The 27,574-nt window shown below is 53.5% G+C and overlaps 1 protein-coding gene and 1 long non-coding RNA gene across 7 annotated transcripts; both read right to left on the bottom strand.

Moving 5' to 3' along the window:
• Positions 1–947: 947 nt before the first annotated feature.
• LOC121169861 lies at positions 948–10,107 on the bottom strand. 5 transcript variants are annotated; one of them, XR_005885921.1, is made up of 4 exons: positions 9,569–9,737; positions 8,917–9,019; positions 5,638–5,789; positions 948–1,562 (listed from the first exon to the last, which is right to left on the bottom strand). It is a non-coding gene; the product is annotated as an uncharacterized LOC121169861 (long non-coding RNA). The 5 variants fall into 5 exon arrangements; XR_005885922.1 differs by lacking the exons at positions 8,917–9,019; positions 9,569–9,737 and adding an exon at positions 10,080–10,107; XR_005885923.1 differs by lacking the exons at positions 8,917–9,019; positions 9,569–9,737 and adding an exon at positions 9,759–10,048.
• Positions 10,108–18,019: 7,912 nt separating this feature from the next.
• Positions 18,020–27,299, bottom strand: PHB (prohibitin). Of its 2 annotated transcripts, none has more exons than XM_041001179.1 (7): positions 27,244–27,299; positions 26,140–26,254; positions 23,993–24,154; positions 21,731–21,873; positions 21,455–21,571; positions 19,551–19,646; positions 18,020–18,354 (listed from the first exon to the last, which is right to left on the bottom strand). In XM_041001179.1, the coding sequence occupies exons 2-7, from the start codon at positions 26,225–26,227 to the stop codon at positions 18,142–18,144; spliced, it is 819 nt and encodes a 272-aa protein (XP_040857113.1). In that variant the 5' UTR covers positions 26,228–26,254; positions 27,244–27,299; the 3' UTR covers positions 18,020–18,141. The 2 variants fall into 2 exon arrangements, with proteins under 2 accessions (XP_040857113.1, XP_040857114.1); XM_041001180.1 differs by lacking the exon at positions 27,244–27,299 and adding an exon at positions 27,203–27,221.
• Positions 27,300–27,574: the final 275 nt, after the last annotated feature.

Below are 27,574 nucleotides of genomic sequence, written 5' to 3'. Positions count from 1 at the left end.
TTTTTCTTTTTTAAGACTTATCGTAATTATTTGAAAGGCAGAGATAAAAAGAATCTTCCAGCTGCTGGTTCACTCCCCCAGTGGCCACAATAGCCAGGACTGGGTCAGGCTGAATCCAGGAGTCTGGAACTCTATCCGGATCTCCCTCATGGTGACAGCAGTCCAAGCCTGTGGGCTGTCATCCACTGACTTCCCAGGCACATTAGCAGGGAGCTGGATCATAAGTAATTGAGCCAGGTCTTCCGCGGAGCTGTGGTATGAGATTTGACATTGCAGCCAGGAGCTTAAACAGCTGCACTATAATGCTAGCCCTGTTCTGCTTTTCATTTTTATTTAGTTATTTAAAGATTTATTTTTACTGGAAAGGCAGATTTACAGAGAGAAGAAGGGACAGAAAGATCTGACTGCTGATCATTCCCCAAGTGGCTACAATGGCTAGAGCTGAGCCCATGCAAAGCCAGGAGCCAGGAGCTTCTTCCAGGTCTCCCACATAGGTACAGGTTCCCAATGCTTTAGGCCATCCTCCACTGCTTTCCCAGGCTACAAGCAGGGAGCTGGATGGGAAGTGGAGCAGCCGGGATTAGAACCAGTGCCCATATGGGATCCCGACGCATTTAAGGTGAGGATTTTGGCCGCTAGGCCAGTGTACCGGCCCATACTTTTCAAATAAATAAATAAATCTTAAAAAAAAAAATCTGGCTTAAAAAAGAAAAGGAAAGGAAATGGCATGTATCAGAACTCTGACATTTCCTCTGCACCTGGCGTGTACAATGTGTCTCAATGGAAAATGGACCCTAGGGAGACGCTTCATGAAGACAGGAGCTGCCAGCCCTTCGGCTCCCTGGCAGCTGACATCCCATCTTCTGTAGATTCCAGTTTCTATCTCAGGGCCATGCTGATGTTGGGTGTTGGTCATGGTGGGCAGAGGTCTTCTCACAGCCTCTTACATTCACATAATTGACTCCCATGACACTGAGTAAGGAATAGGAAACTCCCTAAGAATTAGGAAACTCTGACAAGCCTCCAGATTGCCCAAGGGCTCTCCCATGGACGCATCCTGATCCAGGGTTTCTGTCCAGGAGGAAATTTCTCTGATGTTGTATCTGATGGTTACTCCACCCTTATAAAGGTTCATGCCCATTTATTACATTTACAAAGATTTTCTCCAGCAAGATTCCTCTGATGTTTAATGAGAAGCAAAAAGCAAAGCAAACTCTCGGTAAAGGCTGCTTCAGCACCCAGCCCTGGGCTTTGTGCTCCAAGGGACTTCACCATCTGTAAGGTGTGGAAACTGCCCTCAGGACATTCTCAACCTGCACATTACAGAGCTGCAGGATGGGACGCGTTGGGTCCTTGAATGAAGCCTCACAGTGCAGTGGAGTTCAACAGGGATTCAGAGAACAGACAAAGCTTGATGATGAGATGGAAGCAGGTGGTGTGAAAGATGCTGGGCTTCAGCTGGAAGGGTGGCAGGCTGGAAGAGAGAGGGAGGAGTGATGTCCAGGCTACAAGCTGTTGTTAGAATCCAGGCACTCCTCTGTAGGAGCTCACTGTTGCAGATTCTAGAATGAAGGAGAGAGGGAGAAGGATGTTGGAAAGTAAAGAAGGAAGTCTTTCCCATGTAGGAATTTGCCCATCTATTGGGAAACTCTCACAGGCTTAGGACAGCAACATCTGAAATTTTATTTCTCACCACTGAACTCAAACCGCTTTCACCCCCCTCCCCAGCCCATCTCAAAAGGAAGGCTTATGCGCGCAACGCCCCCCTGTTCCCAACCCCAGCATTCTTGAGCTCCATCTCAGCTGGGCAAACAGGAATGTCACCCCCAGGCCAATAAGCCTTGGGGATAGAAGCACCAGATCAGGAGAAGAGTTGGCTCAGGAGAACATCAGGAGCCCCTGTCCTCAGCCTCCTCTCTCCCCAAAGCCCAGACTCTTTTAAGACACATGCAGGGGAAATGCTGGCATTTGGGACGGTGAGAGTCTTGAGTTCCTTAGCCTGATTTCTCTGTTTGCAGAGGAAGGCAGGGGATGCAGAGGCTAGAACTGGCAGTGCCTCATCTTGGTTACACAGTTGCCAGAACTTTCTGATCACAGCAGGGGTTAAAGCTGGACTCAGCAGCAAGCAACCCAGTGAGGGCTGAGAGCTGCTGTTCACCAGCATGTTTCCAAAGCAAAGGAGTGTGGCCTGTGGTGATCAGTGCAGCCAGCACACATGAAGGGGGTCTCCAACACACAGGATGGTTGCTGTCTTGGCAGGTGGCTGGCACTTGTTTCCTGTCATGGGGCAGAGAAAAGGAGCTGGGAACTGTTATCTTTTTCTGTCCTTCACAATCTTTGTTGTCCAGAGGACTCACTTTTTAAAAACTGTTTATTTTGATTCAAAAGGTAGATGTTACAGAGAGAAGGAGAGACAGAGAGAAAGATCTTCTGTCCACTGGTTCACTCTCCAGTGGGTTGTAGCACCTGGAGCTGAGCTGATCTGAAGCCAGGAACCAGAGGCTTCTTCTGGGTCCCCCAAGCAGGGGCAGGGTCCCGAAGCTTTAGGCCATCCTCTGCTACTTTCTCAGACCATATACAGGGAGCTGGATGGAAAGTGAGGCAACCAGGACATGAACCAGAGCCTGGCACTTGAATACTGGATACTGGCACTTGAAGGTGGAGGATGAACCTATTGAGTCAAGTACCAGTCCTTTACATGGATTTCTTAAACTCTGCATTCTGTCTTCCACATCCCCTACCCCAGATTTATTTTATTTATTCAAAAGATAGAGTGACAGAGACAGGGAGGTCTTCTATCTGCTAATTGACTCACTCAAATGCCTGTAATATCCAGGTCTAGTAGAAATCACTGCCAGGATCCAGACTGCTTGGACCATTTTGTGCTGCTTTCCTTGGGCACATTAGCATGGAGGGGGCTGGAATGGAAGAGGAGTTATCACTTTTATATAGGAGATGATATAGGAGATGGCTATATGCTTAGCCACGCACTGCAATGCCAGCCCGTCCTTGCTTCCTGCATCTCTCCCAGATGACACCAGATTTGAAAGGGAGAGCAAACATCCTGAGGGAGAGGGAGAACAGACCTGGGGGTGGGTGGGCCTGGCAATGAGGACATTTCTGTAGGAATGTGCTTCATTCCATCCTACTCAGTAGGAGCAGTTGGCACTCACTCCTGGATCCTGTACTAATCCCTTCTGGTCCCTTGCTACATTTTTGTGCTTTCCTTTGTGTCTGGCCCTCTTTATTGCATGAGCTCCTCCTGGGCCTGTCATTCTTCCTGGGATGGTCTGTTCTGCAAATGTTTGTTGAATAAACCAACTGAGCATAGAAATGATGCTTGCTCTAGTTCAGGAGAAGACAGTGTCCTGGGAATGAGAAGGATACTGTTGAGTAGCCCTAGGGATGAGAAGTGGGTGTGAGGGCCCTGGGAAGGTAGCTCAGGTTGTCATCTGGTAAGCCACAAGGAGCCACTGCAGGTGCTTCAGGCCGTCAGTAGAAGACAAGCAGGTGGAGGCTTCACCCGTTGCAACTTGTGTCTGATCCGAAGCTGGTGGGACTACAGAGAGCCAGTGCATCTCCGAGGGGCCTCATTGCAATGGCATGGTGACCCTGTGGCTGAGGGTGACTACAGTGCAGATAGGGTGGGGTGGGGTGTTGGGAAGCTGGTGAGAACTGCAATGAGCATTCCTCCTGTGTGTGCCATAGACAATCTGATGGCAGAGGCCACGGAGAGAGGCAGATGCCTTGGGAGGCAGCCCAGGATTCTAGGGGTACATACTGGGGAGACTAGGAGTAACGCTGGAGGGGAATTTTTGTCTTTTTCCCGAGGACAGAGCTTTGAGCACTCAACCTTGCACCCAGGATCCCTGGGAGACACAGATAGTGTGAGAGTTGGGGCAGCCACTGATGGCCTATTTGATGTTTTCTCCCTCCCGACTTCCTAGGCACACCCTCTGTGTTTCTCTATTCCCTTCTAGGCCCACGGGTGCTGCCAAGGACTGCTGCTTCCACTGTGGGGCTGGTGGAATGGGGCTGAGGTTTCAGCCCAGAGCCTATAGGACCACTCCCTTTCCTGCCTTTTGGGCTCACACTGTCAGACTGTGTCCTTGTGTCTTGTAGGATTCCACTCCACTCCTCACCCTGTCATCAGATTGCCATCCACCCTCCCTCCATGCTAGTCTTTCTCCCTTTCACCACTCAACTCAGCAGGCAGGGGCATGTCATCACTGGAAGCTGGCTGTTAGCAAATGTGCACACACACACACACACATACACACACATATGCCTTTCTCTGTCTCTGAGCTGTCGTCTGGCCTGCTGCCCCCAGGCCTGGCCCATCTTTATGAGATCCCAGTTGGAGATGCTGAGACTAGCCACTGAGAGAAAGCATTGGGCATTTCTCACATCCGCAGCATTGCCCTCCCTTAGGGGCATATGGCAGAACCTTCCAGAGAGACGCGAAACCAGCAGCCTGACCTCATGATGCCCGCAGCACCTGGCACACAGGGTACCAGCTCTGCTGTTCTGGCCCCAAACCAGTTCTCTCTTCTCAAGTCCACACCTTCCCTGGCTTCTTTCCAAGCCTCCAAGATGAGCCCAACCAGTGGAGGGAGAGCAAGGCCTCGGGGAAGGGGGAGGGAATGATGAATTGGGGTGGGAGTGAGGATTCTGCTGCAGGACCTTGGACAAATTGTTTCCTGCCTATGTGCCTCAGTTTCTCTGGAAAAATGTCAGCACCTGGTCCCACAAGAGAAACTACCAGTCATGGCGCGTTTTCTTTGGAATCAGGAGCCGTCTGTCCTACCCCACCCCTTACTAGTGGGTGACGCCGGCCGGACCAGGCAGGGTCCTGCAGGATGAAAGCTCGGAGGAGCTGGAGCAGGACTAATAATGATAATCATCAGCTGTGGCGTCTTAACCATCCAGGAATGTGAGGTCCCACGCCCTGTATGCCTCACACCCGGGACACTGCAAGAGGTCCTCTCCCTTCGTTTTATTGCAGCCATTCTCTGCTCTGCCATTCCCAGCCCAACCCATCTGGGTTCCCAAGAACCGCACTTCCAGCTGCCAGCTTGGCTTGTCCACACCACCACCCAGCTTCCATGGGAAGGTTCAGCTCACCCAGACCCACGCCAGCCGCTTGGAAGCATTGTCGTCTGCCTGCCTCTGGCCCCTAGCGCCTTCCTCTCACCTGATTGGAGCTGCTTCTTCGTACAAAGACTAGGAGCTTTGCAGATGTTGATACAAATGGGCATTCATGTTTCAAACACTCCCTTTGGGACCCGTGGCATGTTTTTGTTTCTAACTTCCTTGGATTGGCAAAACTTTGGGAGGCTTTCCACTGATTTCCAAATGGATTACAGAGTCTAGCATGTCCTAACACACCTTTCCAACTCCGTTCCCTATTGGCCCTGCCGGTCATTAGCAGCTACCCCCATTGCTCACCCAGATGCCACATATTTCCCCTGGGGGCTTTTGCTCCTCCCTCTTTGACATATGCTTCCCTCCATCTCCTGCTGGCTAGACCCTCATCCATCACTCATGCTGCTTGAGGATCCTGGTTCTTTATTCTTGAATCTTCTGAAATCCCCCGGACCTTGCTGGGACTGTGGGTATGTGCAAATCTGAACTCACCCCCCTGGATCTTCTGTGTTCTGATGTTGTCTTCATCACTGGTGTCCTTGATGCTTGGGATGTCTCCTGGGAGTAGGCTTGGTCAAGAAGGGTTGTCCAGCAATCATGCAGAGCAATCAGCCCACTTGCTAACTCCCTTGGTCAAATGAACTCTGGAAAGTTAAAATTTGAGCTTTTAAAAAAATATTTACTTTTATTTGAAAGCTAGATTTACAGAGAGGAGACATCCATTTAGATTTACAGAGAGTTCTTCCATCCACAGTTCACTTCCTAAAAGGCCTCAATGACTGGAGCTGAGCCAGTCCAAAGTCAGGTGCCACAGGCTTCTTCCAGGTGTCCCACAGGGGTGCAGGGGCCCAAGGCCTTGGGACATCATCCACTGCTTTCCCAGGCCACAAGCAGGGAGCTGGATTAGAAGCAAAATAGGTGGGCCCAGCAGGGTGGCCTAGCAGCTAAAGTCCTCGCTTTGAACGCACCGGGATCCCATATGGGCTCCAGTTCTAATCCCAACAACCCCACTTCCCATCCAGCTCCCTGCTTGTGGCTTGGGAAAGCAGTCGAGGATGGCACAAAGTGCTGGGACCCTGCACCCACACAGGAAACCCAGAAGAAGATTCTGGCTCCTTGGCTTTGGATCAGCACCCGTCATTGCAGCCACCTGGGGAGTGAACCAAAGGAGAGAAGATCTTTCTGTCTCTCCTTTTTTCTGTAAATTTGACTTTCCAATAAGAAATTTTAAAAATCTTTTAAAAAAATTATTTTAGAGGGAGGGAAGAAGAGAAGAAAAAGAGAATCTTTACTCCCATCGGCTGCTTCACTCCCACAAATGCCCACAATGGCAGGTAACTGGCTCAGGCCAAAGTCATTAGCTGGACTTTGTCCAGCTAGGTCTTCCGCATGGGTAGTAGACACCCAGCTACTTGAGCCATCACCTCTGCTTCCCACGCTTGGTCTTCAGGAAGCTGGAGTCAGGAGCTTTTCAAACCCAGAAACTCCAATAGAGGATATAGGTATCTTTCCTGGCATCTTAATCACTAAGCTTAATGCCCATCGTTAGAATAATAATCTCAATATCCAATCTCAAGGGTGTGTGTTCTTGGCTGGGAAGACAGAAAGCAAAGGCCAAGAAAGCCTCTTGTCTCCACCCCTGCTCCCTTTGTGGGTGGGATGTGGGCACCCAAGTCTCAGAGCAGACAAAGCTCCCTGGCTTTGCTGCCACATGGGATGCCTTCCCCAGCCAGGCACCGACCGGCTCCATCCCAGCCTCTGTCTAGTAGAAGGAAGTTGGGAAGATTTCCACTTCTTCCAAGCTCCAGCAGCCTCTGTGCTCTCCCTTCCCCCGCAACAAGAATTTTCTATACCAGAGAGACCCTGAGAGCCATGTGGTGCTAAGAGATGAGTGGTTGGAGGGGCGCAGAGGCCCCCTGGCTGGACCCCTGTGAGAACTGCTGGCGACACACACACACACACACACACACAAAGCATTCCTGCCTGTCAGTGTGTCCACACACTAACCATGACTTTGGCAACGCCTGGTATTTACTTAATGCTTTTTCTCCAGGGAGCTCAGCTAATCTTTCTCTCATCTCCAGGAGGAAGCAAAGGAGTAAGGCGATGAAAGGCAAGTGAGCCATTGCAGCCACACTCTGGGAAACAGGCAGCCTTTGTTCTGGGAGGTGAACGCCATGCACAGGATTTCAGATGTGGTGAGCAGATAACATAGGGAACCAGCTCAGTCCCCTGGGACCTGTGTGAGCTGAGCACCTGCACACACAGGGGTTCCCTCCCATCGGCAAGAAACTGTGTCCTTCAGATGGACTCAGTGACTTCTATATTGTGCACACTCTCTCCCATCATTAATGTCTCAAGACACAGTATGTATCTGGGGTCAGGTTTGTTTTTAATAAGGGTAGATGTGGGGAGCCACTGTTTGGATACCACTTTCGACAGCAGCATCCCCTATTGGAGCGCTGGTTCTGGTCCTGGCTGCTCTGTTTTCCATGCAGCTCCCTGCTCATGCATCTGGGAGGCAGCAGATGCATGGCCCGAGTACTTGGTCCCATGTCTAGATGGAATTCCAGCCTCTGGGCTTTGGTCTGGCTCAGGCGCAGCCATTGTGGCCATTTGAGGAGTGAACCAGTGAATAAAAGATCTTTGTCTTCTCTCTGTGTTGCTCTGCTTTTCAAATAAACGTAAAATAAATCTGAAAAAGAAAACCCAAGGATGGATGTAGAAGTTCACACATTTCAAATAGTTGCCTCTATAAGTACAAATTTTGGAACCAAAAGGTCTTGGTCATCATCAGGCTGGACCTGAGTAGGGGACCACTGTTGTCATCGAATAATGAGGCTAACAAATAGCCTGTGCACGGGGAAGGGCCAACCATGCCCTTTTCCCATGTGTTAGCCCTCATGGCATTGAAACGATCTTGAGCCTGTAGTTTTAAAAAGCAATTGACTATTTTCATTTGACTTGAACGGTAAAATACAGTTGCCTACAACAGCCAGGGTTGAGCCAAATGGAACTCAGGACCCTGAAACTCAATCTGGGTCTCCCACATGGGTGACAGGAGGGAAGTCAAGTGCTTGAGTGGCCATCTGTTACCTTCATGAGTGCGCATCAAGCAGGAAGCTGAACCAAAAGTGCGAGGAGCTGTGACTGAATTAGGCAGCATCCCACCTACTAAGTCAAATGCTTGGCCAAAATTTGCAATTTTCCATTTTGCAATGGTAAATTGACCTCCAGCTGAAAAACATACTCCATAATGATGTCATTTAATCAGGTAATGCACATAGTGATTGCTCGCAAGTGGGGGGGTCCTGTCAGCCCCTTTAGTGCATGCCCCCATGCAACCCCAAGCTCCCTGGGTGACTCCATGGGCCGCTCAGTGCTTGCCACTCAGTGTCCACCCGTGGGAGGGATTCCAAAGTCCATGTGTAACTTACCTCATCATAGCCATAGTCTGTGAACATTTTGAAGGATACCCGTATGCATGGATTTCAAATCATTTTGCAGTAAAATAAACTTATCTTGTAACTCCACTTTCAATGAATTTTTGAAGCACCTTCATTTATCAAATAATAGGATGGACTGATAGTTGGTGTAGTGGTTAAGACCTTGATTAGGTTACCTGTGTTCTCTATAAGAGTCCCCAGGTTAGAAACCCAGTTCCAGTTTCTGACTAGCTTCCTGCTATTCTCGATTCTGTGGTGGTGCTGCGGGGGGAGGGGTTGGAGGCGCAGCAGTGAAGGTTCAAATGGTTCCATTCCAGCCACTTACTTGCAAGGCCTGCATTGAGTTCACAGAAGTAGGTTTAGCTCCCAGCCAAGGGCTGTGGTGGGCACCTGGGACATGAACTGGTAGATGGGAGTTTTCTATTCCTCTGCTCATTCAATAAACAAATACATCATAAACAAATACATAATTACAGAAACAGAGCTTGCTTGCCTCAGTGTGGAAGGAGCCTTCTACTGGCCTACCTCATCCTGCTGGCTCACCCAGTCAGGGGCACCTGTTCCAACATCCTCCTGGCCATCCCAGTTCCTCCAGATCACCCTTCTGCAACCTTCTCCCCAAAACCACTTCTGCCTTCACTCTCTGCCTCCAGTAAGTGTCCCAATAGATGCCCATCTGTCAGGCCAGAAATCACAGAACTCCCCCGCCCCTTCCTTCCCAATCCATTTTAGCAAGTCCACGTTCTAAGAGCCCGCTCCGCCTTATCTCTTGCTCCCATCACTGGCTTTGCTGGCTTCCTGGCCTCTTGTTCTCTTCCCTCAATACTTCCCCTTCACCTTTCTGCCCAAGAAATCTTTCAAATGCACCCAGCCCCCTGTATCCCCTTGCTGTGGATTCAGCCAGTCATGGATTGATTGAATGGGTTGGGGGTGGGGAGGGAAGAAGAATTCCAGATAGTTCCAAGAGGAAAGCTTACATATGCTGTACATGTTCATTCCAAGCCACATCTGCATTCCCAATCGCATGCTTCTCCTCTGGAGCTGCTACCTTGCACACCATGTTCTCTCTGGCTTGGACCATCTCTTCTTGTCCCAGGCCAGTGCAAGCCCATTCCCCGCCCCCCACGGAAGACAGAGAAAGCTGCTCCATTCTCTAAGTGCCAGCACCTGGGACGAAGCTCTCTTGCTTTCTGCTGAAATGCGATGTCAGTTATTGGTGTCTTTTGCATGAATACCTATACAGGGCCTGGGAGGGAGCTTTGGAGTCTGGCATGGGGCCCACAGGGAGCCTAGGGTGAGGCCAGAAAAGATGGGTGGGGAGCACCTTGAACTTGCCCAACCCCCACTCCTGCCTGCCACCAGACTCCTCTCTCCATGCAGGTGCTCTGTGTGTGGAGAGGCGGGGGCTTTCAGAGCTGGTCTCCTCCCCACTTTCCATCTTTAGATCTCTGAGCACTCCACACTGTACCCTCTCCGCCCTCCTCTTACACATCGCTGGAGATCTCTGCTTCCACCTGCTCCTGGCCTGCCTGGTCCGCCAGCAGCTTCCAGCGTGCTCCCCTCAACTCTCTCCTCCCCATGTAGGGGCGTATCTCAGATTACTTTGTGTCTTATTTGCACCCCAAACATCTACAAAGAGTAGATAACTAGGTGTTTAGGTTTTGGAGCTGGTGTGGTTTTGTAGCTTGGTTTCTGCACCCAAGCTTTCTCATAAAGGAAAACAGGAGCAGCTAAATAGGTAGATAACAGGTTTTTTTTTTTTTTTTTTTTTTTAGCAACCAACAATGACTCATTCTCTAAAGTAACTGATAGAGCAATGGCCTGAGGCGCCTAGTACTCTAATCCAAGCCCCTGAGTCACACCACAAAACTTGCTTTCTGTGTTCCAATCTAATTCCTTTCAAACTGATGCCCTCTGGGTGATGGCTGTGATGCCCACTTGGTCACAAACCCCATGTTCCATGTGGCCTGGCAGCACATGGGAGATGCCGACGGCTTACTTGTCTGCCCCTCTCATCTCTGACCACACCCAGCCACACCTGGCCTTCACACCCCAGTAAACTGTTCACACTCCCTCTTGCTCAGCCACCATCACAGTCCCCGGAGAGGAAAGGCCCTCACCTTTGAGCTGATCCTCCACCCTTTTGAAATTGACCAAATGGCAATACTGACTGGGCACCCCAGGGAAATGGGGATCCCTAGGCAATGGTTCCTGGGCGGAGAGAAAGCAGAAGAAAATCCATCCCTGCTGGCAACACCCTTTCCACACCATAGATACTTGGACAATTGCTTGTCACTCTGAAGAATTTGAGCCAAAAACCAAAAGGAGTCAGACCGCCGCCCCTCCCCTGCCTCTCTAGAGGTACTCAGAACAGTCTTCCCAAGGGTGTCCCTGCTGCCAAGCCAAATTCACACACGCAGATGGAGAGCCCCCTTCTGGCGACGGGACCAGAATTCCTCTAGCACCTCAACCAGGAAGCTGCTTCTGCAGCCAGGCCTGGCCTGCTCCTTCCTCTCCTCCAGTTGACATGGCCGATAGGACCAGCCGCAGCGAGGAGGAAGTGGACTGGCTTCCTGTTTGTTTGTGAATCTCAGAGCAGCACGATGCAGCCGCCTGCACCAGCCTAGCGGGGGAAGCCTGGCTGGAGCCAAGAGCCCAGGGAACTCAGTTTTCAGCCCCAGCAATTCCTCCGGCCACCAGCTGGGAAGCACTAGGGGGGCAACCTAGTTGTAGCTGTGCCAGCTGCCCACGCACTGCCACCTCCCCCTCCCAAGTGTTGTTTGCTGGACACAACCCTGTGGACAGTGGGAAATCAGCTGCAGAGGTGGTGGAGCCCTCTGAAGAAGCAGGCAGTGTATGTGACAGTTTTGTTTGCAACAGTAGCAGGGAACAGATGACAAGACCGTCATACCCTCAAACAAGCAAAAACAGCGTAGTCATCAAAAAGCCTCTCGTGGATCTATCTGAAGGTGCTATGGGAGCGAGGTGTCCACCACATTTTGGTAATGAAGCAGCAAGCGCAGAGGAGCAGGGGACAGCATGGTCCCCTTCCGTGCAAACAATGCCAGCGGCACAGGATGTGTGCCTGTGGGCTTAGAGCAGAGCACCTGCTGCTCAATGCCTGGCTTTTTCTGCAAGGAGACTGAAACAACCTAATAGCCAGTAGGGATTGGGGGAGGGGAACTGTGGGAGCAGTGTCATCATTCATTTTTCTGTACATTATGCATTACCTCGTGATGCACACAGACTTGGAAATCTTGCTATTTCTACAGTGGAGCTCACTCTGTTTTATTCCCCACATTTCTCTGCATCGTTGAAAATGAATTCATCCAGGGGTGGGCATACACTATAGTGGTAGTGTTCCTGCTCGGGACACCCACATTTCATATTGTGTTAAAATGCCATACCAGTTTGTGGCCCGGCAGCCCCACTTCGCCTCCAGCTCCCTGTTTGTAGCCTGAGAAAGCAGTCGAGGACGGCCCAAAGCCTTGGGACCCTGCACCCGTGTGGGAGACCTGGAGGAAGCTGCTGGTTCCTGATCCCTGGCTCCTGGCTTTGGATCGGCTCAGCTTCAGCTGTTGCAGCTGCCTTGAGGAGTGAGCCAGCAGATGGAAGATCTTTCTCTCTGTCTCTTTTTCTCTCTGGAACTCTTCCTTTCCAATAAAAATAAATAAATTTTAAAAACCCAAAAAACAGATGGGCTCAACTCTGGCCAATGCAGCCATTTGAGGAGTGAACTACTGGATGGAAGGTAGCTTTCTCCCTCCATATCTCTCCATAAAAATAAATTAATCTTTTTTTTTTTTTTAAATGAAAAGATCCGTCCACGTAAGTCACCGTGCAGCTGAGCATGTAACCGTGGTGTGGATTTCTGCTGGCAAACGCTCGCGTCCATTCCGGCTTCCTTCCTGCCAATCCCCGTCTCTATATTTTCCTCATTTCATGGCCTCATCACTTAGCTTTTGGTCTGAGCCAAACAACAAGGAACAAAAATGTGCAGAGAAGAGGAGGGGAAAAAATAACAACAACCAACCAGAAGAATATAATGTACTTCAAATACATGTGATTTAATCACCTGTCTCCAGGCCAAGACTCTACAAAAAATGGACCTGCTTCTAGCGGCCCAGAGCGTGTACTCTAGGATTGCCCCCAGGCACACAATAGGTGCTCAATAATGCTTGCTATGGGCCCAGCACAATGGCTAAAGTCCTTGCCCTGAATGCGCCAGGATCCCATATGGGCACCGGTTCTAATCCTGGCTGCCCCACTTCCCATCCAGTTCCCTGCTTGTGGCCTGGGAAAGAAGTCGAGGATGGCCCAAAGCTTTGGGACCCTGTACCTGCATGGGAGACCCAAAAGAGGCTCCTGGCTCCTGGTTTTGGACTGGCTCAGCCCTGGCAGTTGTGGTCACTTGGGGAGTGAATCATCAGACAGAAGATCTTCTCTCTGTCTCTTCTCCTCTTTGTATATCTGACTTTCCAATAAAAATAAATAAATCTTTAAAAAAAAAAAAAAGCTCGTGGCATAAGTGTACAAGTTATCAGGCTGCAGTGCTGAGATACCTGGAGACACAGGCTGCCCTTCTCGGTTCACAAGAGCATCCCCAAGAGACAAACCCTGCCTTCCCCAGGCCTTACCGTCCCATGAGACTGACTTTTGCCTCTCCTTGCAAGTGCTTTGGAAAAGCAGAAGGAACAGAATCAATTTTGTTGTCTGTAATCTTACTTCACAAGTAAGCTCCTCAAGCTGGCCTTTGGAGCCTCCCTGGGTTAGGAAGAGTTAGAGCAGAGCTGAGTGTCTGTCTCCTGCCTGGCAGAGAGATAGGCACACACACCTCTGGCAGGTGGCTGGGGCAGAACAGTTGGTGTAGTCACAGCTCCGGATGCCCAGGAGACTGCGTTACAGGAAGTTGTTTGCAGAGAATCACCCCAACCTGTTTATTTGCCCTCTTAGCCTTCCCTGTTGTGTTTTTCTCAGCATCTTGTCTTCCTGTCACACCGCAGCACCTGCAGTAACTGTCAGGCTGCTGCCATCTGGTGGACAAAATAGGCCACAGCCTCGCCGAGCTCCTGGCCAGAAACAGACCAAAGAGAACTCTGGGAAGGAGCGGAAAGGGACATTGCAAAGTGCTGCAGCTGCGGGCAGCAGAAGTTTGAGCCCAGGTTGGATCCTCCAGGCAGGACCCTGGTAGAGGACTGACAAGCTTGTCTGCGCTGGCTGTGAGCACTGGTCAAGCGCCACGACTACAACGAGGGTGCTCGTAGCCTCAAGGTGTGAAAAGAAAAGGTTTCCTAAGAGTCGGAATCCAAATCCAGGAGCTTCTTCCAGGTCTCCCATAAAGGTGCAGGGTCCCAAGGCTTTGGGCCATCCTTTACTGGCTTTTTAAAAGATTTATTTAATTTTATTAGAAAGCCATATTTACAGAGAGAAGGAGAAACAGATCTTCTGCCTGCTGGCTCACCCAAGTGGTTGCAATGGCCAGAGCTGAACTGATCCAAATTGAGGAGAGAAAACAGAGAAAAAAAGAGAAAGAGAGAGAGCTTTCACTTACTGGTTTACTCCCGAAATGGCTGCAATGGTTGGAGCTGGCCTCATCTAAAACCTGGAACCTTTTCCCGGTCTACCACACCGGTACAGGGTTGGGTCGTCTTGTCCTGCTGTACTGCTTTCCCTGGCCGCAAGCAGTGAGCTGGATGGGAAGTGGAGCAGCTGAGACACAAACTGGTGACCATATGAGATCCCAGCTCTTGCAAGGTGAGGATTAAGCCATTGAGTCATCATGCCAGGCCTGAAATGAATGTTTTTAAAGTGTGCTCATGGCAGGACTGAAGAGGGCAACCTCCAGTGTGTGAGTGCAGGGGGAGGATTTACACCAGATTCCTGTGGGAATGGAGAGAGGTAGAGTGGGAGCAGTACCCTGTGGAGGGGTGGGGGAGACCTTGAATCCTCTGGCACTTATGGCTTTGCCACACACAACCCTCAGGGTACTGGGCAAGCCAGGTACACCCACTGAGAAGGCCAGGCTGAAACATAACCATTTATGAAGCAAGTGAAGAGTGTCCACTGAGGGTCTTCAGTTAGAAGGAGATGAGATCTGCTGGGGCGGGGAAGGCAGAGCCCTGGCCCTTGTCCATCAGGCTAGCAGCTCTGCCCACAGCTACTGGCTAACAGCAAAGGTGCAAGGGAGTCCCTCAGCTGGTGGTGGGAATGGCCCGAGGGAGGGGTGACTGCTCTCCCATATTCCTCTGTTTTTCACAGAAGCCCCACCTGGAAACAACCACAGTGCTCCCCCTCCCCAGCAGTCTGGCGTCCAACCTGCAGACGCCCTAGGAGGAGCTTCCTTGCCTCTCCTGGGTCAGGGTCCATTGTGTTCTCAGCGTGTGCTGCTTCAGACTGGACAAGGGAACCATTCAGGCAGACCAGGGCAGAGGAAGCAAGATGCTCCCTGTTCTATTCCTTCCCTGGCCAGGCCAGGGCCCATGTTTGAGAGGAAGCTCAGAATATTGCAGGCTGCTGATAATCCTAGGCAGAGCGTTTGCAGAAACCTAGAGCCCATGGGGTGGACCTCTGGGGTTAAGGAGTCATTAGCAGCCCTGGAATGTTCCAGAAAGGAGATGACTGCCTGAAACTAGGCTTGGGCCATAGTATCTCTGTAGTAGCCATCAAGAAACTGTCCAGGTTAGACACACACACACACACTACACTAGCTGAGCTGATCTGGAGCCAGGAGCTTCCTCTGAATCTCCCACAGAGGCACAGGTGCCCAAGGACCTGGGACATCCTCTGCTGCTTTCCCAGTCCATCGGCAGGTAGCTGAATCAGAAGTGGAGGAGCTGGGACATGAACCAGTGTCTCTATGGGATGCTGGTACTTGAAAGTGGAAGATAAGCCTGTTGAGTCATTGCGCCGGCCCCAGGAACATTTTAATTATGAGAATCTTAGATCCATCACTCTTCAAACAATGAGGGCTGACATCAAATGGCTATTCTGAAATGTACACCTGTGACAGGGAGGGTGACAGCACAGCCAGCAGAAGGCCTGGACCAACCTGGGGGCTAAAGAAAGCAGCAGCTGCCTAAAGCAGCTCTGGGCTCCCTGCCAGACACCTGGGAGAAGAGACCCAGACTCCCGCCCGGTACAGGAGGCTGAGCTGGGAGAAGAGAGGAGCTCCTGCCCAAAGCAATGAAGAGCAGGGAGAGAGGCGGCTGCAGCATGGCGGTTGGCTAGGAACTTGGGGCTCCCCCTTGTCCTGCTTCACTATTCAAGGTGCTTGTGAGCCCTGGCACTCCCCATCAGCAGCCTTCCAACACAGCTCAAAGCGCCACCTGAAGCCTGGGACGGGGGATGCTCCAGGAGGTGCAGGGCAGGGCAGGGCAGGGCAGGGCAGGGCAGGGCAGGGCAGGGCAGGGTGCGCACCCCTGCTGTGTGCAGCAAAGAGTGAAGGGACCAACCCCTGTCCTGAGGCCTTGCAGGGAACGTGGAATTAGGGCTAGGGAGAACTGGAGCCCCAACTGCACACTGGCTGAGTGTTGGGTCCCCTGATTTCACAGCTGACCGCTGGCCCCACCCTCTGGGGAAGAGAGGGCAGAGTACAACTCCAGGAGCCCCTAACAGCCTTCTAAATATCCCTCTGTGGAGAGGTAGCGAGTGCGGGATTTCAAAGGGCAGAGTTTGGGGCTGGTGTGGTAGCATAGTATGCTAATCCTCTGTTTGCAGCATCTGCATCCCATGGGCACCAGTTTGTGTCCCAGCTGCTTCACTTGTCTGGGAAAGTAGTGAAAGACAGTCTAAGTCCTTGGGTCCCTGCACCTGCATGGGAGACCCATAAGTTCTGGTTGTCAAATTCCAAACTTTCCAGCTCTAGCCAGTTCAGCCATTTTGGGGGTAAATGAGCAGATAGAAGATCTCTCTCGGGTCCAGCTGCGTGGCCTAGTGGCTAATGTCCTCGCCCTGAATGCACCAGAATCCCATATGGGCACCAGTTCTAATCCCAGCAGCTCCACTTCCCATCCAGCTCCCTGCTTGTGGTCTGGGAAAGCAGTTGAGGACGGCCCAAAGTCTTGGGACCCTGCACCCGTATGGGATACCTGGAAGAAGTTCCTGGCTCCTAGCTTTGGACTGGCTCAGCTTCTATCAATGTGGCCACTTAGGGAGTGAACCAGCAGGTGGAAAATCTGGCTTTCCTTCTCTCTGTGATATCTGATCTGCCTTTTCAGTAAGTGAATCTTTAAAACAAAACACTCTTTCCTTGTATCTCTTTCAAATAAAAATTATTTTTGCTTCTGAGGACATGCGGGGGACACACACTGCGGCTTTCCCAACAGTATCTTCTTGCCCTCCCCAGAATCCAAATTGCATGCACTTGTTAAATGCCAAGTCATCTCCAATTCCCAAGTCTGTCAAAGCAAAGCAGGCCAATACAAGCCCAGCCAGGGCACCAGGCTACCTTACATGGAGGAAAATCAAGTTAGCAGACAAGGCTTTGTGACACATGTGTTTGCACCACCCGCTCCCCTTGGGGCATGGGGTCCACTGCTAGCAGGCACACAGGGAAGACTACGGCCTCTACCACCCTGGCCTGGCTCACGCCTGGCTAGGTGTGTCGGCACCTCGCCGTGCTAGAGACCCTGCTCCAATGGCCAGGACACCCCGTTCTGCTTTCATGTCCATGCATACTGAACAAGGCTGGAGTGGGACAGCCTAGGTAGCTGCTGAGAGCGGCTTCCACACGTGTTTCCTTCACAGTGCAAGCTGAGCTCTGAGTGAGAAGCTGGGAGGTAGCACACCCATGTACTTGGCAGGCACACGCAGAGCCAGCAGGATGCAATCCTTCAAGCTGGACTTTCCCACTGGACGTTCTAGGCGGACCGAAGAGGAAGTCTTTGACAGGCCTCTCATCTTGCTCCAGGCCTCTGCTCCACTCTCCAAGTCCACTCCGGTGGTTTCTGGGCCCCGAGGGAACACACACTACCAGGCCCACCCACCTCCGTAGGGGAGTCCCCTGGTCCCCATGCTGTTTGAAACACCTGCTTCTGTGGGCCACAGTTGAAGGGGATCAGTCTTATGGCAAGAGACAGATCACTTCCTCTCCACCCCCTCCCCGCCCGCACCTCTCCAGCTGCGCCTGCGTGGGAACTGCTGGACAAACTCCCTTTCCCTTCTCCACTCCGCGCACCGCTATCCCTCCCACCCACAGAGAACGGCAGGGCTGCGGCCACACATACCCACGCAGACATGTCCTTCCTCAGGCCATCATGCACACTGTCCTGCCTTTCTCCTGCCAATGGACAGTGCCCAGCTGGCGCTCCCACAGGTGCCCGAGTGGAACCTGGAGCCAGTGTGTGTAGGCACTTGGCGGTTCTTGGTGGGGAGGCGGGTACTAGGTCAGCAAATGGGAGAACAAGCAAGAGCTTCACTGGATGAAGTGATTTGAGATCTGATTCTGCTTTATTTCCTCCACTTTAAGCCAATCATGAAATGTCACAGTGATTTCTGGGGTGTGGCAGAAGGCAGGTGCTGAGTGTTCAGAGTGGCCCAAGGGAAATGGATCTCACTGGGGCAGCTGCAGGAGCACAGACTGGCCGGCCGGCAGGTAGGTGATGTTCCGGGAGCGCGAGAGCTGGTATGCGATGTCCTCCGCCGCCTCCAGCTTGCGCAGCTCAATCAGGCCGTCGCCCGCTGAGGCCAGTGAGTTGGCGATCAGCTCGGCCGCCTTGGAGTCACCTTCGGCAGAAATGATGGCCGCCTTCTTCTGTTGCTCGGCCTGGGGGTGGAGGTGGAGGGAAGCTGAGGCGGGTCCTCAGGGTACCCGGGTCAGACTACACCAGCTCCTGCAGCAAGGCCAAGAAGCTGTTCCCACCCCCGGCTCCCACCCAGGCTAACGCACCAGGCACCCACCCACTCCTCTGCCCGTTGCTACGGCTGGTAGCACACTGCCTGGTCTTTTCCAAAGGCCTCATTGGCACCACCACCAGTCTAATCCAACCAGTCCTTTGGAGCCAGGAGGACCCAGGGAGGAAAAGGGTGGCAGACCCCATCCATCCTCAGGCCCCAAGTCAAAACAACTTCCCCCTAAGGCAGTGGCACTGGGCAGAGTGGCAGGTGGCTCTGACTCCCCTGGCAGCCCGACCAGGCACCCACGAATGAGGTCCTCGACTCACTCTACCAGCATCTGCAGAATGACCTCTATCTGCAAAGCGCAACCTTCAGGATGTGAGGGGAAGATCCACCAACCAGCCTGGCTGCAATTGGCACACAAGCCTGAAGCAGTGGGATTCACACAGGTTCTCGGGGGTGCCAGACACCCCCGAGCATGGGACTGGACTTGGGACCGGCTACCAGCACCATCAGAGCAGGTGCCTGCCCTCCCTAGCACCTCACCTCCTGGAGAAGCTCATCGTTCTGTTACCCCTTGATCCCAAGGACCACAGCAGGGGTCAGGGACCAGGGATGCAGGGGGTAGGGAGGAGCGACTGCCCCTTCACCGAGGCTGGGCAGGCCGGGCTGTGCTGCAGACACCTGGGGTCCTGTTCTACTCCCAGACATCTGGACGGATTTAGTGCTCCAGAGAACCCAGCGCTGACAGCACATCCGTCGTGGCGTTTGATCTCACGTCTGCCATCAGCTTTCACTATGCAGCCACGGTTACAAACGACTTCTCAAGTGAAGCCGAAAATACTCCCAGGGAAAGATTTTTTTATTTAGAAGAATGTTTTTTGATCTCTGGGAAGCAAAGGAGAAAAAAAAAAACCCAAAATCCTTCTGTGATTTAGGTACTCTCACTTCACCTGTCCCTGACTCGCCCCAAAGCCTCTGGAACCAATTGCAGGCCCTGGGGTCCCTTCAATCCCCTTCCGATGGTCCTGGAAGGGGAGATGATATTCCAGGCCACCCAGCGACCAGGAGGCCGAGCACGGGAGGCCAGGAGGAGGGGCTGCTGCCATCTGGTTGAACACTCACCTTCTCCACCACGAATCTGGCCCGCTCGGCCTCCTGCTGAGCCACCTGCTTGGCTTCCACAGCTTCTGTGAACTCCTTCCCGAAGGTCAGATGCGTCTAAAGGGAGCGTGAGCAGAAGAGCAGGCGGTGTAATTGCTTCGACAGGGCTGCTGCCGGGAGGCCCGGAGGCCGCTGGCAGGAAGGGGCCGGGGATGGCTCTAACAGCTGGAGGCTCGCCTGAGGCCAGGACACGTTCCAGCCCAGGTGGAGTTTACACCTCAGAAACCTGGGCACATCCTCTGTCACCCTAGGGTGCAGACCTCAGGGAGGAAAATGGCACCTGGACCTTTGTGCCCAAGGACACCCAGATAGCTCCACTCCACTGACCCCCCCCCGAAGATTCTGGGACCCCCCCCCTCCACTGACTAGTGCTCCTTTGATGCCCTGTTCAGAGGCCCAAGGGAGGCCAGAGGGAAAGCCGAGCCCCTGAGAGCGGGGGATGCAGCTGGTTCCCAGGCATCAGGAGCTGCTTATGCGTTCTCCAGCTCACACCTGGCTACAAGAACAGGACAGGAGAAGGTGGGGCTCAAACCCCAGGCCTCCCAGGCAGCGAGGGCTCTGGTGAATGGTTTAAGACACAAGGCAGGGACAGTCACTGGTACATGTGTGTGGAACGGGGGGAGGGCTGACACTCTGCCCTTTTGTAGTCCCATGAAACAGGAGGTCTCTAGAGACAGTGCCCCAAATGGGGACAGGGCCCAGGGCTTGTGACATGTAGACACGAGCCACCAGCCACATCATTCAACTCCAGCCCCACACTGTAGGGTTTAGCAATCAAATTATTTGTTTCATTTCCTGCTCTACCTCCTCCGTCCTCAATCTTTGCTGTTAAGAGAAAAACAGAAGCTGTCTCCAACTTGCCCCGGCCCCTCCTCTGACATTCAGAGTCCTGACTTGCAATCCTGCACTCCTGTTCACCACGTGGGTCAGAGAAAATGACCCTGAGAGGTGACAAGCCAGACACAATTAAGAAACACAGCACCTTGCTAAAGGGCCAACTCCCTGGCAGCTCACAGGGTGCTCTCCCACCTCTAGCCGGCGTTTCCTGTGGTCAGTCCACACATACCCTGGACAGAGCGTATAGTCAGAGTCCAGCAAAACACCAAGCCCGATATTGGGTCTTAACTAGGTGGCTGATGACTGCCTAGGTGCTTGGGTTCACCAGGCATAACCTGGGGAGAGGTGGGGTGAATGGGATGGTGGGGGTGCCTTACAGTGGGAGCCAATGGGGCTGTAGCCTGGCATACGGCCAGCAGGGGGAGCCCATAGACCTTTCAGTCAGTAAGGTCTGTTTACGCCGGTGTGCAGGTGCGGCCTTTCCCTAGCCACCCGCAGAACAGAACAGGAAACAATGCCCCCTAACTCTGACCCCCGACACATCACCCTAACTGAACTCTGCCACAGAGCTCAGAAACACGACCCCAGGCCCTGAAATGCTCATGCCTCCCCTCTCCACTCACACAGCAGGCCCTGGGGAACAGGACCATTCACTGGCACCCTATCACCTTTCACTAGAGTCAGGCCAGCTTGGGAGGTCTGAGTTAGGGGGACCCCACCCTCCCTCCAGCAGGGCCTGAGTCTCCACAGCAGGCAGGTTTTTCCCATGCCCACTAGATTTCACAAGATGCTACTCTTAATTGGAGTGCTTAGCTTAGTGGCTCGGGACCATGTTGTGGCTACTGGGTGTGACAAATGTGCATGCCCTCAGCAGCAGACAGCCCCACAGCCCCGAGTCCCTGTTTCCAAGTCTCCGCTAGGAATGGAAGGAGCACCAAACAGTGCATGCCCAGAAATGAAGAGAGATGCCTGTGTACTCTGCACAGTTCCACCTGCCTCCCTCCCTCAGGAACCCCCCAACCTCTCACCAAGGACACGTCATCCAGGATGAGGCCGAAGGTGGCTGCCCGCTCCGTGAGGTCGTCGCTCACCTGCCTGGAGACCAGCTCTCGCTGCGTGATGAGCTCGCCTGCGTCAAAGCGCGCCTGGTTTGGTGGGGGGAGAAGTGGGGCAGAGGAAGTTCGGTCGGATCAGTGGGAGGGCAGGAGAGGGCCTGGGAGCTGCCAGCCACATGGCGAGCCACCCCACCCCACCGGCTGCCCCGTGCCGTGGTGGGGGGCTGTGCGGAGGCTCAGAGCACTCACCACCACAGACTTGAGGATCTCCGTGGTGATGGATGGCAGCACGCGCTCATCATAGTCCTCGCCGATGCTGGTGAAGATGCGTGGCAGCTGGCTGGCCACGGGCCGGAAGAGGATGCGCAGCGTGATGTTGACGTTCTGTAGATCTGCCAGGGTGGGGGATGACAGACACCGGGGTGAGAGAGCGCCCTGGCGAGCGTGTGACACTGGGATCTCAGGAGGCACCAGGAGGGGACACCCGGAGTCCTCGGCTGAGTCTCCTGCAGTCAGGAGCTTCTTCAAGGGGGAGAATGTCCCACATGTCCCCTGAAGTAATAAGTTACAGGTGACACTCAACGTTTGTCTGAACATGGCATGTTTTAATGCCATGGCCAGCAAGGCTAGGGGGTGGTGTTTTCACAGCCCAGTGCTCATGACGAAGGAACTGGTCCCACAGAGGCCAGTGTGATCCAGCAGAAATAGCAGCCCTGAATTGCCCCCCGACATCGCATGGCAGCTGACTACCACGTGGCCTCGCTGAGCCTTACCAGCTTGAGCCCACTTCCTGGCGGGTGGCAATGGGGACAGTGAAGGCATGTCGTGAGAACAGATATTGGAAGTACAGCACTGCCCAACTCAGCCATGCTCCTTGCCTGCCAGCTTGAGGGATGCTACAGTGTCCATCCGGGTATTCTCTGTGTGCCAGGGGCTCTGGGACGGGGTCTTTGAGGGGAGGCAGGGAAGCTGTGGTCTGGAGCGGCAACAGCCCCAGACCTTCCTCTAGACAACTCGGCTCACCTGTCGCAATCAATGACAGGGTCCTGAACCCAGCACTGGGAAATGAGGGGAAACAGGGACATTTGAGCCCCAGATCTCTGGAGTGATTCCTGTTGCCACCTTGTAGAAATCAGCATACAACGTAGCCTTACAAAATAATTACAGAACAGGATAGCCAGAAGTCCCGATGAGGAAGTGGTGGGGAAGCAGGCTTTCAAGTCCCAGTTTCCACCCTCGCCACCACCCTGGATCTGCCAGAACAACAGCAGACAAGTAAGTGTACCAAGCCAGGACAGGAGAGGCTGGGCAGGCGGGGGCTGCAGAACCCATCTCCCTCATTCCCCTTTTCTCTGCCCCACGCGCCTCCCATCCTCCTAGTCCTGGCATGTGTCATTTCCTGGCAGAGGCCCTCCCGGCACCCATGGGAGTACTTTGCTCTCTTCTGTGCTCCCATACTCCACACGGCCTTGGCCCTGCTCTTCCCCAACACAACTGTAATGGCTTGTTCACATGGCCACCTTCAGAGCTGGACCGAGCCGCCAGAGGCTGTTTTAGTCATCGACTGCCGCCCCCCTCCCCCCCACACCGCAGCACAAGGCCTGGCCCAGGTGCAGGAAGCTAATATCCGCTAGGCCGCTGCACCAAGGACTCCGAAAAAGACCAAGAAGTCCTGCTTCAGCAGGACCCATGCCACTCTGAGGTCCATTTGCCCCAGCACAGGCTGTCTGCACACCTCCACGGCCGGAGGGGGAGGAGTGTGATGGCAGAGTCACGTCTAGCTCTGACTGGAAGCCCAGTGGAGTATCTCAGGCACCTTAAGCCATGGCCTCAGCCCGTGGGACAACTGTGTGGGTGGTAGGGCCAAGGTGTGTGGAGGGGTGGAGCAGGGCCTGACCGCAACTGCACACTTCAGTTCCCCTGGGATTGGCACGCTGGCGTGCTAAGTTAAGCATCGCCTGTAGTGCTTGCATCCCACATGGTGCTGCTTTTTTTGAGTCCTGGCTGCTCCACTTCCCATTCAGCTTCCTGCTTATGACCTGGGAAAGCAGCAGAGGATGGCCAGATCCTTGGGCCCCTATACTCATGGGGGGACTTAGAAGAAGCTCCTGGCTCCTGGTGCTAGACAAGTCCAACTCTTGCTGATGCCATTTGGAGAGTGAAGAAGCAGATAGAAGATCTCGGTCTCGGTAAATTTGCCTTTCACATAAAAATAAATCGACTTAAAAAAAAAAAAAAGCAGATCCTCTTGCGGTTCTCAGGACCTTTGTCTATTTGTTCATGTATGCCCTGCTGGCCATGTATGCAGCCTACACAGGCGTCTCTCTGAGAAACCACACAAAGCTCCCCAGATTTTTTTTTTTTGCTGCCCAGTCCAGTCTCTTACCTTTGCTAGCTCCCAAAGATGCTACTAGGGACCAGCAGAAGTCTGTGGCACCCGCCCCACACACCCGGGCTGTGCTCGCCCACCTTTGCTCCCTGACCCTACACACCCGGGCAGCACTCACCCACCTTTGCTGCCAGTGATGACTGGCACGTTCCGTGGGCGCGAGCGGCAGTCGAAGATGATTGGCTTCTGTACCCACGGGATGAGAAAGTGGGTCCCTTCCCCGACCACCATGTCCTGCACGCCACGGAACCGGTCAAAGATCACGGCCCTGTGCCCGGCATCCACTAGGAAGGAAGGCAGGCAGGTCAGAAAGCTGCTCACTTGTCACTGAAATGATTACTTTTGGTGCTATGTCGCCACATTCCTCAACTTCCCGTCAGCAGAGGGCCTTTCTCCCTCAACACCTCAGCCTTGATTTCCCCAGGCTCTATCCCACCCTAAACTCACATCGCTGCTTATGAGCAACTGCTCCCTGAAATTCCTGAAACCCCTGCAAGGCCCTCACATGACCACATGCCATGCTCCACTCCCACCATGCTCCCCAGGAGCAGCACCGTCACCATGGCATGCATAGAGATTTGGAAGGGTCCCTCCTTCCTCCCAGCGCAGCCTCCATAAAGCTCTGGGCAGGTGCAGAGCCCACCTGCTGCCTCAGAGGGACACCCAGCCACAGCAGCAACTGTGCAGCTGTGGATCACACCATCCTTCCGTGCCAGCTGGCCCTGCTCCTCTGAACATCACCAACCAGAGCCTTCTCTGTGAGCCACACACTGGCCTGGCACTCTGCTGCTGCCCTGCCATGGCGACACACCTGCTCCATCCCATTGCTTGAGCAATGAGACACTGAGGCCCTAGGGAGGGAGAAGCAACCTGCGGAAGGCCACACATCAGCATGAAGACAAGGTGGCATGACCCCCGCCACACTCCTTAGAGATGATCAAGGAAAGGGTGGTGTTTTCTGGGCTAAGACAACAGTGGAGACTCCCAGGTCTCCCACCAGAGCCCAGGGAAGGTACCCGCTCCTGCTCCTAGCCCCAGCCCCCTGGCCTGCAGACCCTGGGAGAGAGCAGATGATGGCGCACGTGGCTGCATCCACATTACCCTCGGGGAGACCTGGTTTGAGTTCCTGCCCTTGGTTTGGCCTGGCCTAGTCCTAGCCATGGAATTCAGGTATTCAGGGAGTGACCAGTGGGAACTCTGCTCTCACTCTCTTTTGAATACATTCTAGAAAGAGGAATACATTCTCTGGAGTCATCCAACCTCAGCAGAGTCACTCAGAGCTCTAGTCTTACATCCGGGGTGCGGCCCCCACATAGGCAGAGGGTGACGTGGGAACTGCCTCGGCTGGCAGGGGCTTCTCGGCAGCCTGAGGCAGCACTGGAGAACACAACTTCACTCCTGTGAAAGTCAGCCCCTGGGGCAGCCAATTAGCTGCAAGAAGGGGTCTGAAACCTTAGGGCTGGAAGCACAGTGGTCCGCCCAGCACCACAGCCACATAGCCCTCTGGGCCTCTCACATAGTCTGGCAGCAGACAGCATCGAGAGAGTCAGGATGTGGGGATGGTGCATTAGCTCAACTAGCTAAGCCTCCACCTTCAAGCCCTGGCATCCTATACAGGCACTTGTTCGTGTCCCAGCTGCTCCACTTCCCACCCAGATTCCTTTTTATGGCCTAGGAAAGTAGTGGAGGATGGCCCAAAGCCTTGGGACCTTACACCCGCATGGGAGACCCGGAAGCAGCTCCAGGCCTCAGATCAGTTCAGCTCTGGCCACTTGGGAAATGAACCAGCAAAAGGGAAATCTTTTTGTCTCTCCTTCTCTCCATAAATCTGCCTTTCCAATAAAAATAAATACATTAGTTTTAAAATGTATATTTTTAAAAAGTATTTATTTTTATTGGAAGATACATACAGGAAGACCTTTGGTCTGCTGGTTCACTCTCCAAGTGGCGTGTTGGCCAAAGCTGACCCAATCCACAGCCAAGAACCAGGAGCTTCTTCTGGTCTCCCACGTTGGTGCAGGGTCCCAAGACTTTGGGCCATCCTCAACTGCTTTCCCAGGCCACAAGCAGGGAGCTGGATGGGAAATAGAGCATCTGAGACACAAAGCAGTGCCCCATATGAGATCCCAAGGGATGCAAGGCAAGGACTTTAGCCACTAGGCTACTATGCCAGGTCCAAAATAAATAAATGTTTTTAAAAAAAGAAAAGCAGGCCATGGAGGCTATGCAGATAGATCCTGGTCTTTTAGTTCCACCCTTGGGGACTCACCGTTATACAAGGCAGAGTTCACTACGCCTCCGGCCACAGCCAAGGCCAGGCCGAACTTGCCAATGGACTCAAACACTTTGGCCGCCATGGTTCTTTCTGTTGGACCCACTCACACCTAAGGGGGTAAAGAGAAAACAAAGTGAGCCGCCACGCTGCAGAAAACCCTCTCTGAGGTCCGACTAGCACTTCTGAATCCCACTCCCCTTTTCCCCACTCCTGTGAGCCCCACATCCCCCGCTGAAAGACGCCATGGGGGCCTCGGGGGTCACGGGCCACGCACTGCTTGCCACCCTGATTTCACCTGCCAGGAGCCTGGGGGCACTGGGCTTCGCGGTGGGAACAGGCAGGGGGGTCTGAGCCTCAGAGGGGCCGGCGCTGTTCTGAATCCCCTCCCATCTCCTGGGCAAACAGGGCGAGCCCCCTTGTCTGCTCCTTTGGTAAAGTGGCTGGTGGTGCAGGCCACAAATGGTCACAGTAACAGCTAATGTTCCTGTCAGGCTGATGATTTCCCTGGGCCATGACTGCATGGATGAGGGAATGGAGACACACCGAGGCCACGCGAGGACCCCCAAAGTCGCCATGGTGCCCCAACACCGCTCCCAACATCACCCAGGCAGGAGAATCTGCTGCTGCTGCTGCAGAAGCAGGAGGCACGGAGCATTCTGGAACCCGGACCACAGCGGGACCAACAGGGCGGAGACTGCCCAGCTGCCCGGCCAGGGACGGCGCCAAGAACGGCGGCGGGGCCTCCCCGGGGCCGCTCCAGGCTCACCTTGCCCAAGCCCCGCCCCAGCGTCGCCCTCGGCTCCGGCCCGCTCGGGACCAGCCGGGTCTCCCGCCCCAAAGGCACTTAACTCTCCCTCCCCAGTCCCGGGCTCCTCACTTCTAACAGCTTCTGGATTATTCCTCACGCTGTCCCGCCCCCCGCCTCCTCCACCACGTACAACCTTCATTACTCTGCACATGCCCGGCTCAGTCTCTGCCCCTCCCTCTGCAAAGCAGACCTATGCACGAACCCCTCTGCAGCAAGGTGCGCGCGGGAAGGCAGGGGAGGGTTACACACACGGCCAGGAATACAGCTCAAACGCTCTCCTGCGCTCTCACCTGTTTCCACTCTGACCTCCACATGAATTCCCCAGCCGTACCTACCGCGCGTGCGCCGGGCCGCTCCGCCTTCTCCCCACCCTCCTTCCAAGATCCGCGCCGCCGATTGGCGAGGAAGCACGCTATGAGTTCTGGGAAGCGTAGTTTATGGCAGCGCATTAGCTCTGCAGTCCTTGGCGAGTGAACTACAATTCCCGAAAGGTCATGCAGTTGCCGGCCCGAGCAGGAAAATCTCCTCTCTTTGGAAAGAATCAAGGAAACATTTTTCCGCAAGGCCTTTTGGGAGTTGTAGTTCCTTGGGAATAAAAGCACGTGCTTGTTCTGTCCTGAG

Source organism: Ochotona curzoniae, unplaced genomic scaffold (assembly GCF_017591425.1).
Source record: "Ochotona curzoniae isolate NIBS_2020 unplaced genomic scaffold, NIBS_Ocur_1.0 scaffold_2453, whole genome shotgun sequence".
Taxonomy (NCBI): Eukaryota; Metazoa; Chordata; class Mammalia; order Lagomorpha; family Ochotonidae; genus Ochotona; species Ochotona curzoniae.
This window is presented reverse-complemented; position numbering and strand designations above follow the sequence as displayed.

Bases quoted from the DNA above. Each gene is read 5' to 3' on its own strand.
- PHB (XM_041001179.1), bottom strand. From the start codon at position 26,227: ATGGCGGCCAAAGTGTTTGAGTCCATTGGCAAGTTCGGCCTGGCCTTG. The intron at 24,155-26,139 runs GTGAGTCCCCAA...CTTCCTTCCTAG, and splicing joins GAACTCTGCCTTGTATAACG to TGGATGCCGGGCACAGGGCC. The intron at 21,874-23,992 runs GTGGGTGAGTGC...CCACCCTGGCAG, and splicing joins AGTCATCACTGGCAGCAAAG to ATCTACAGAACGTCAACATC.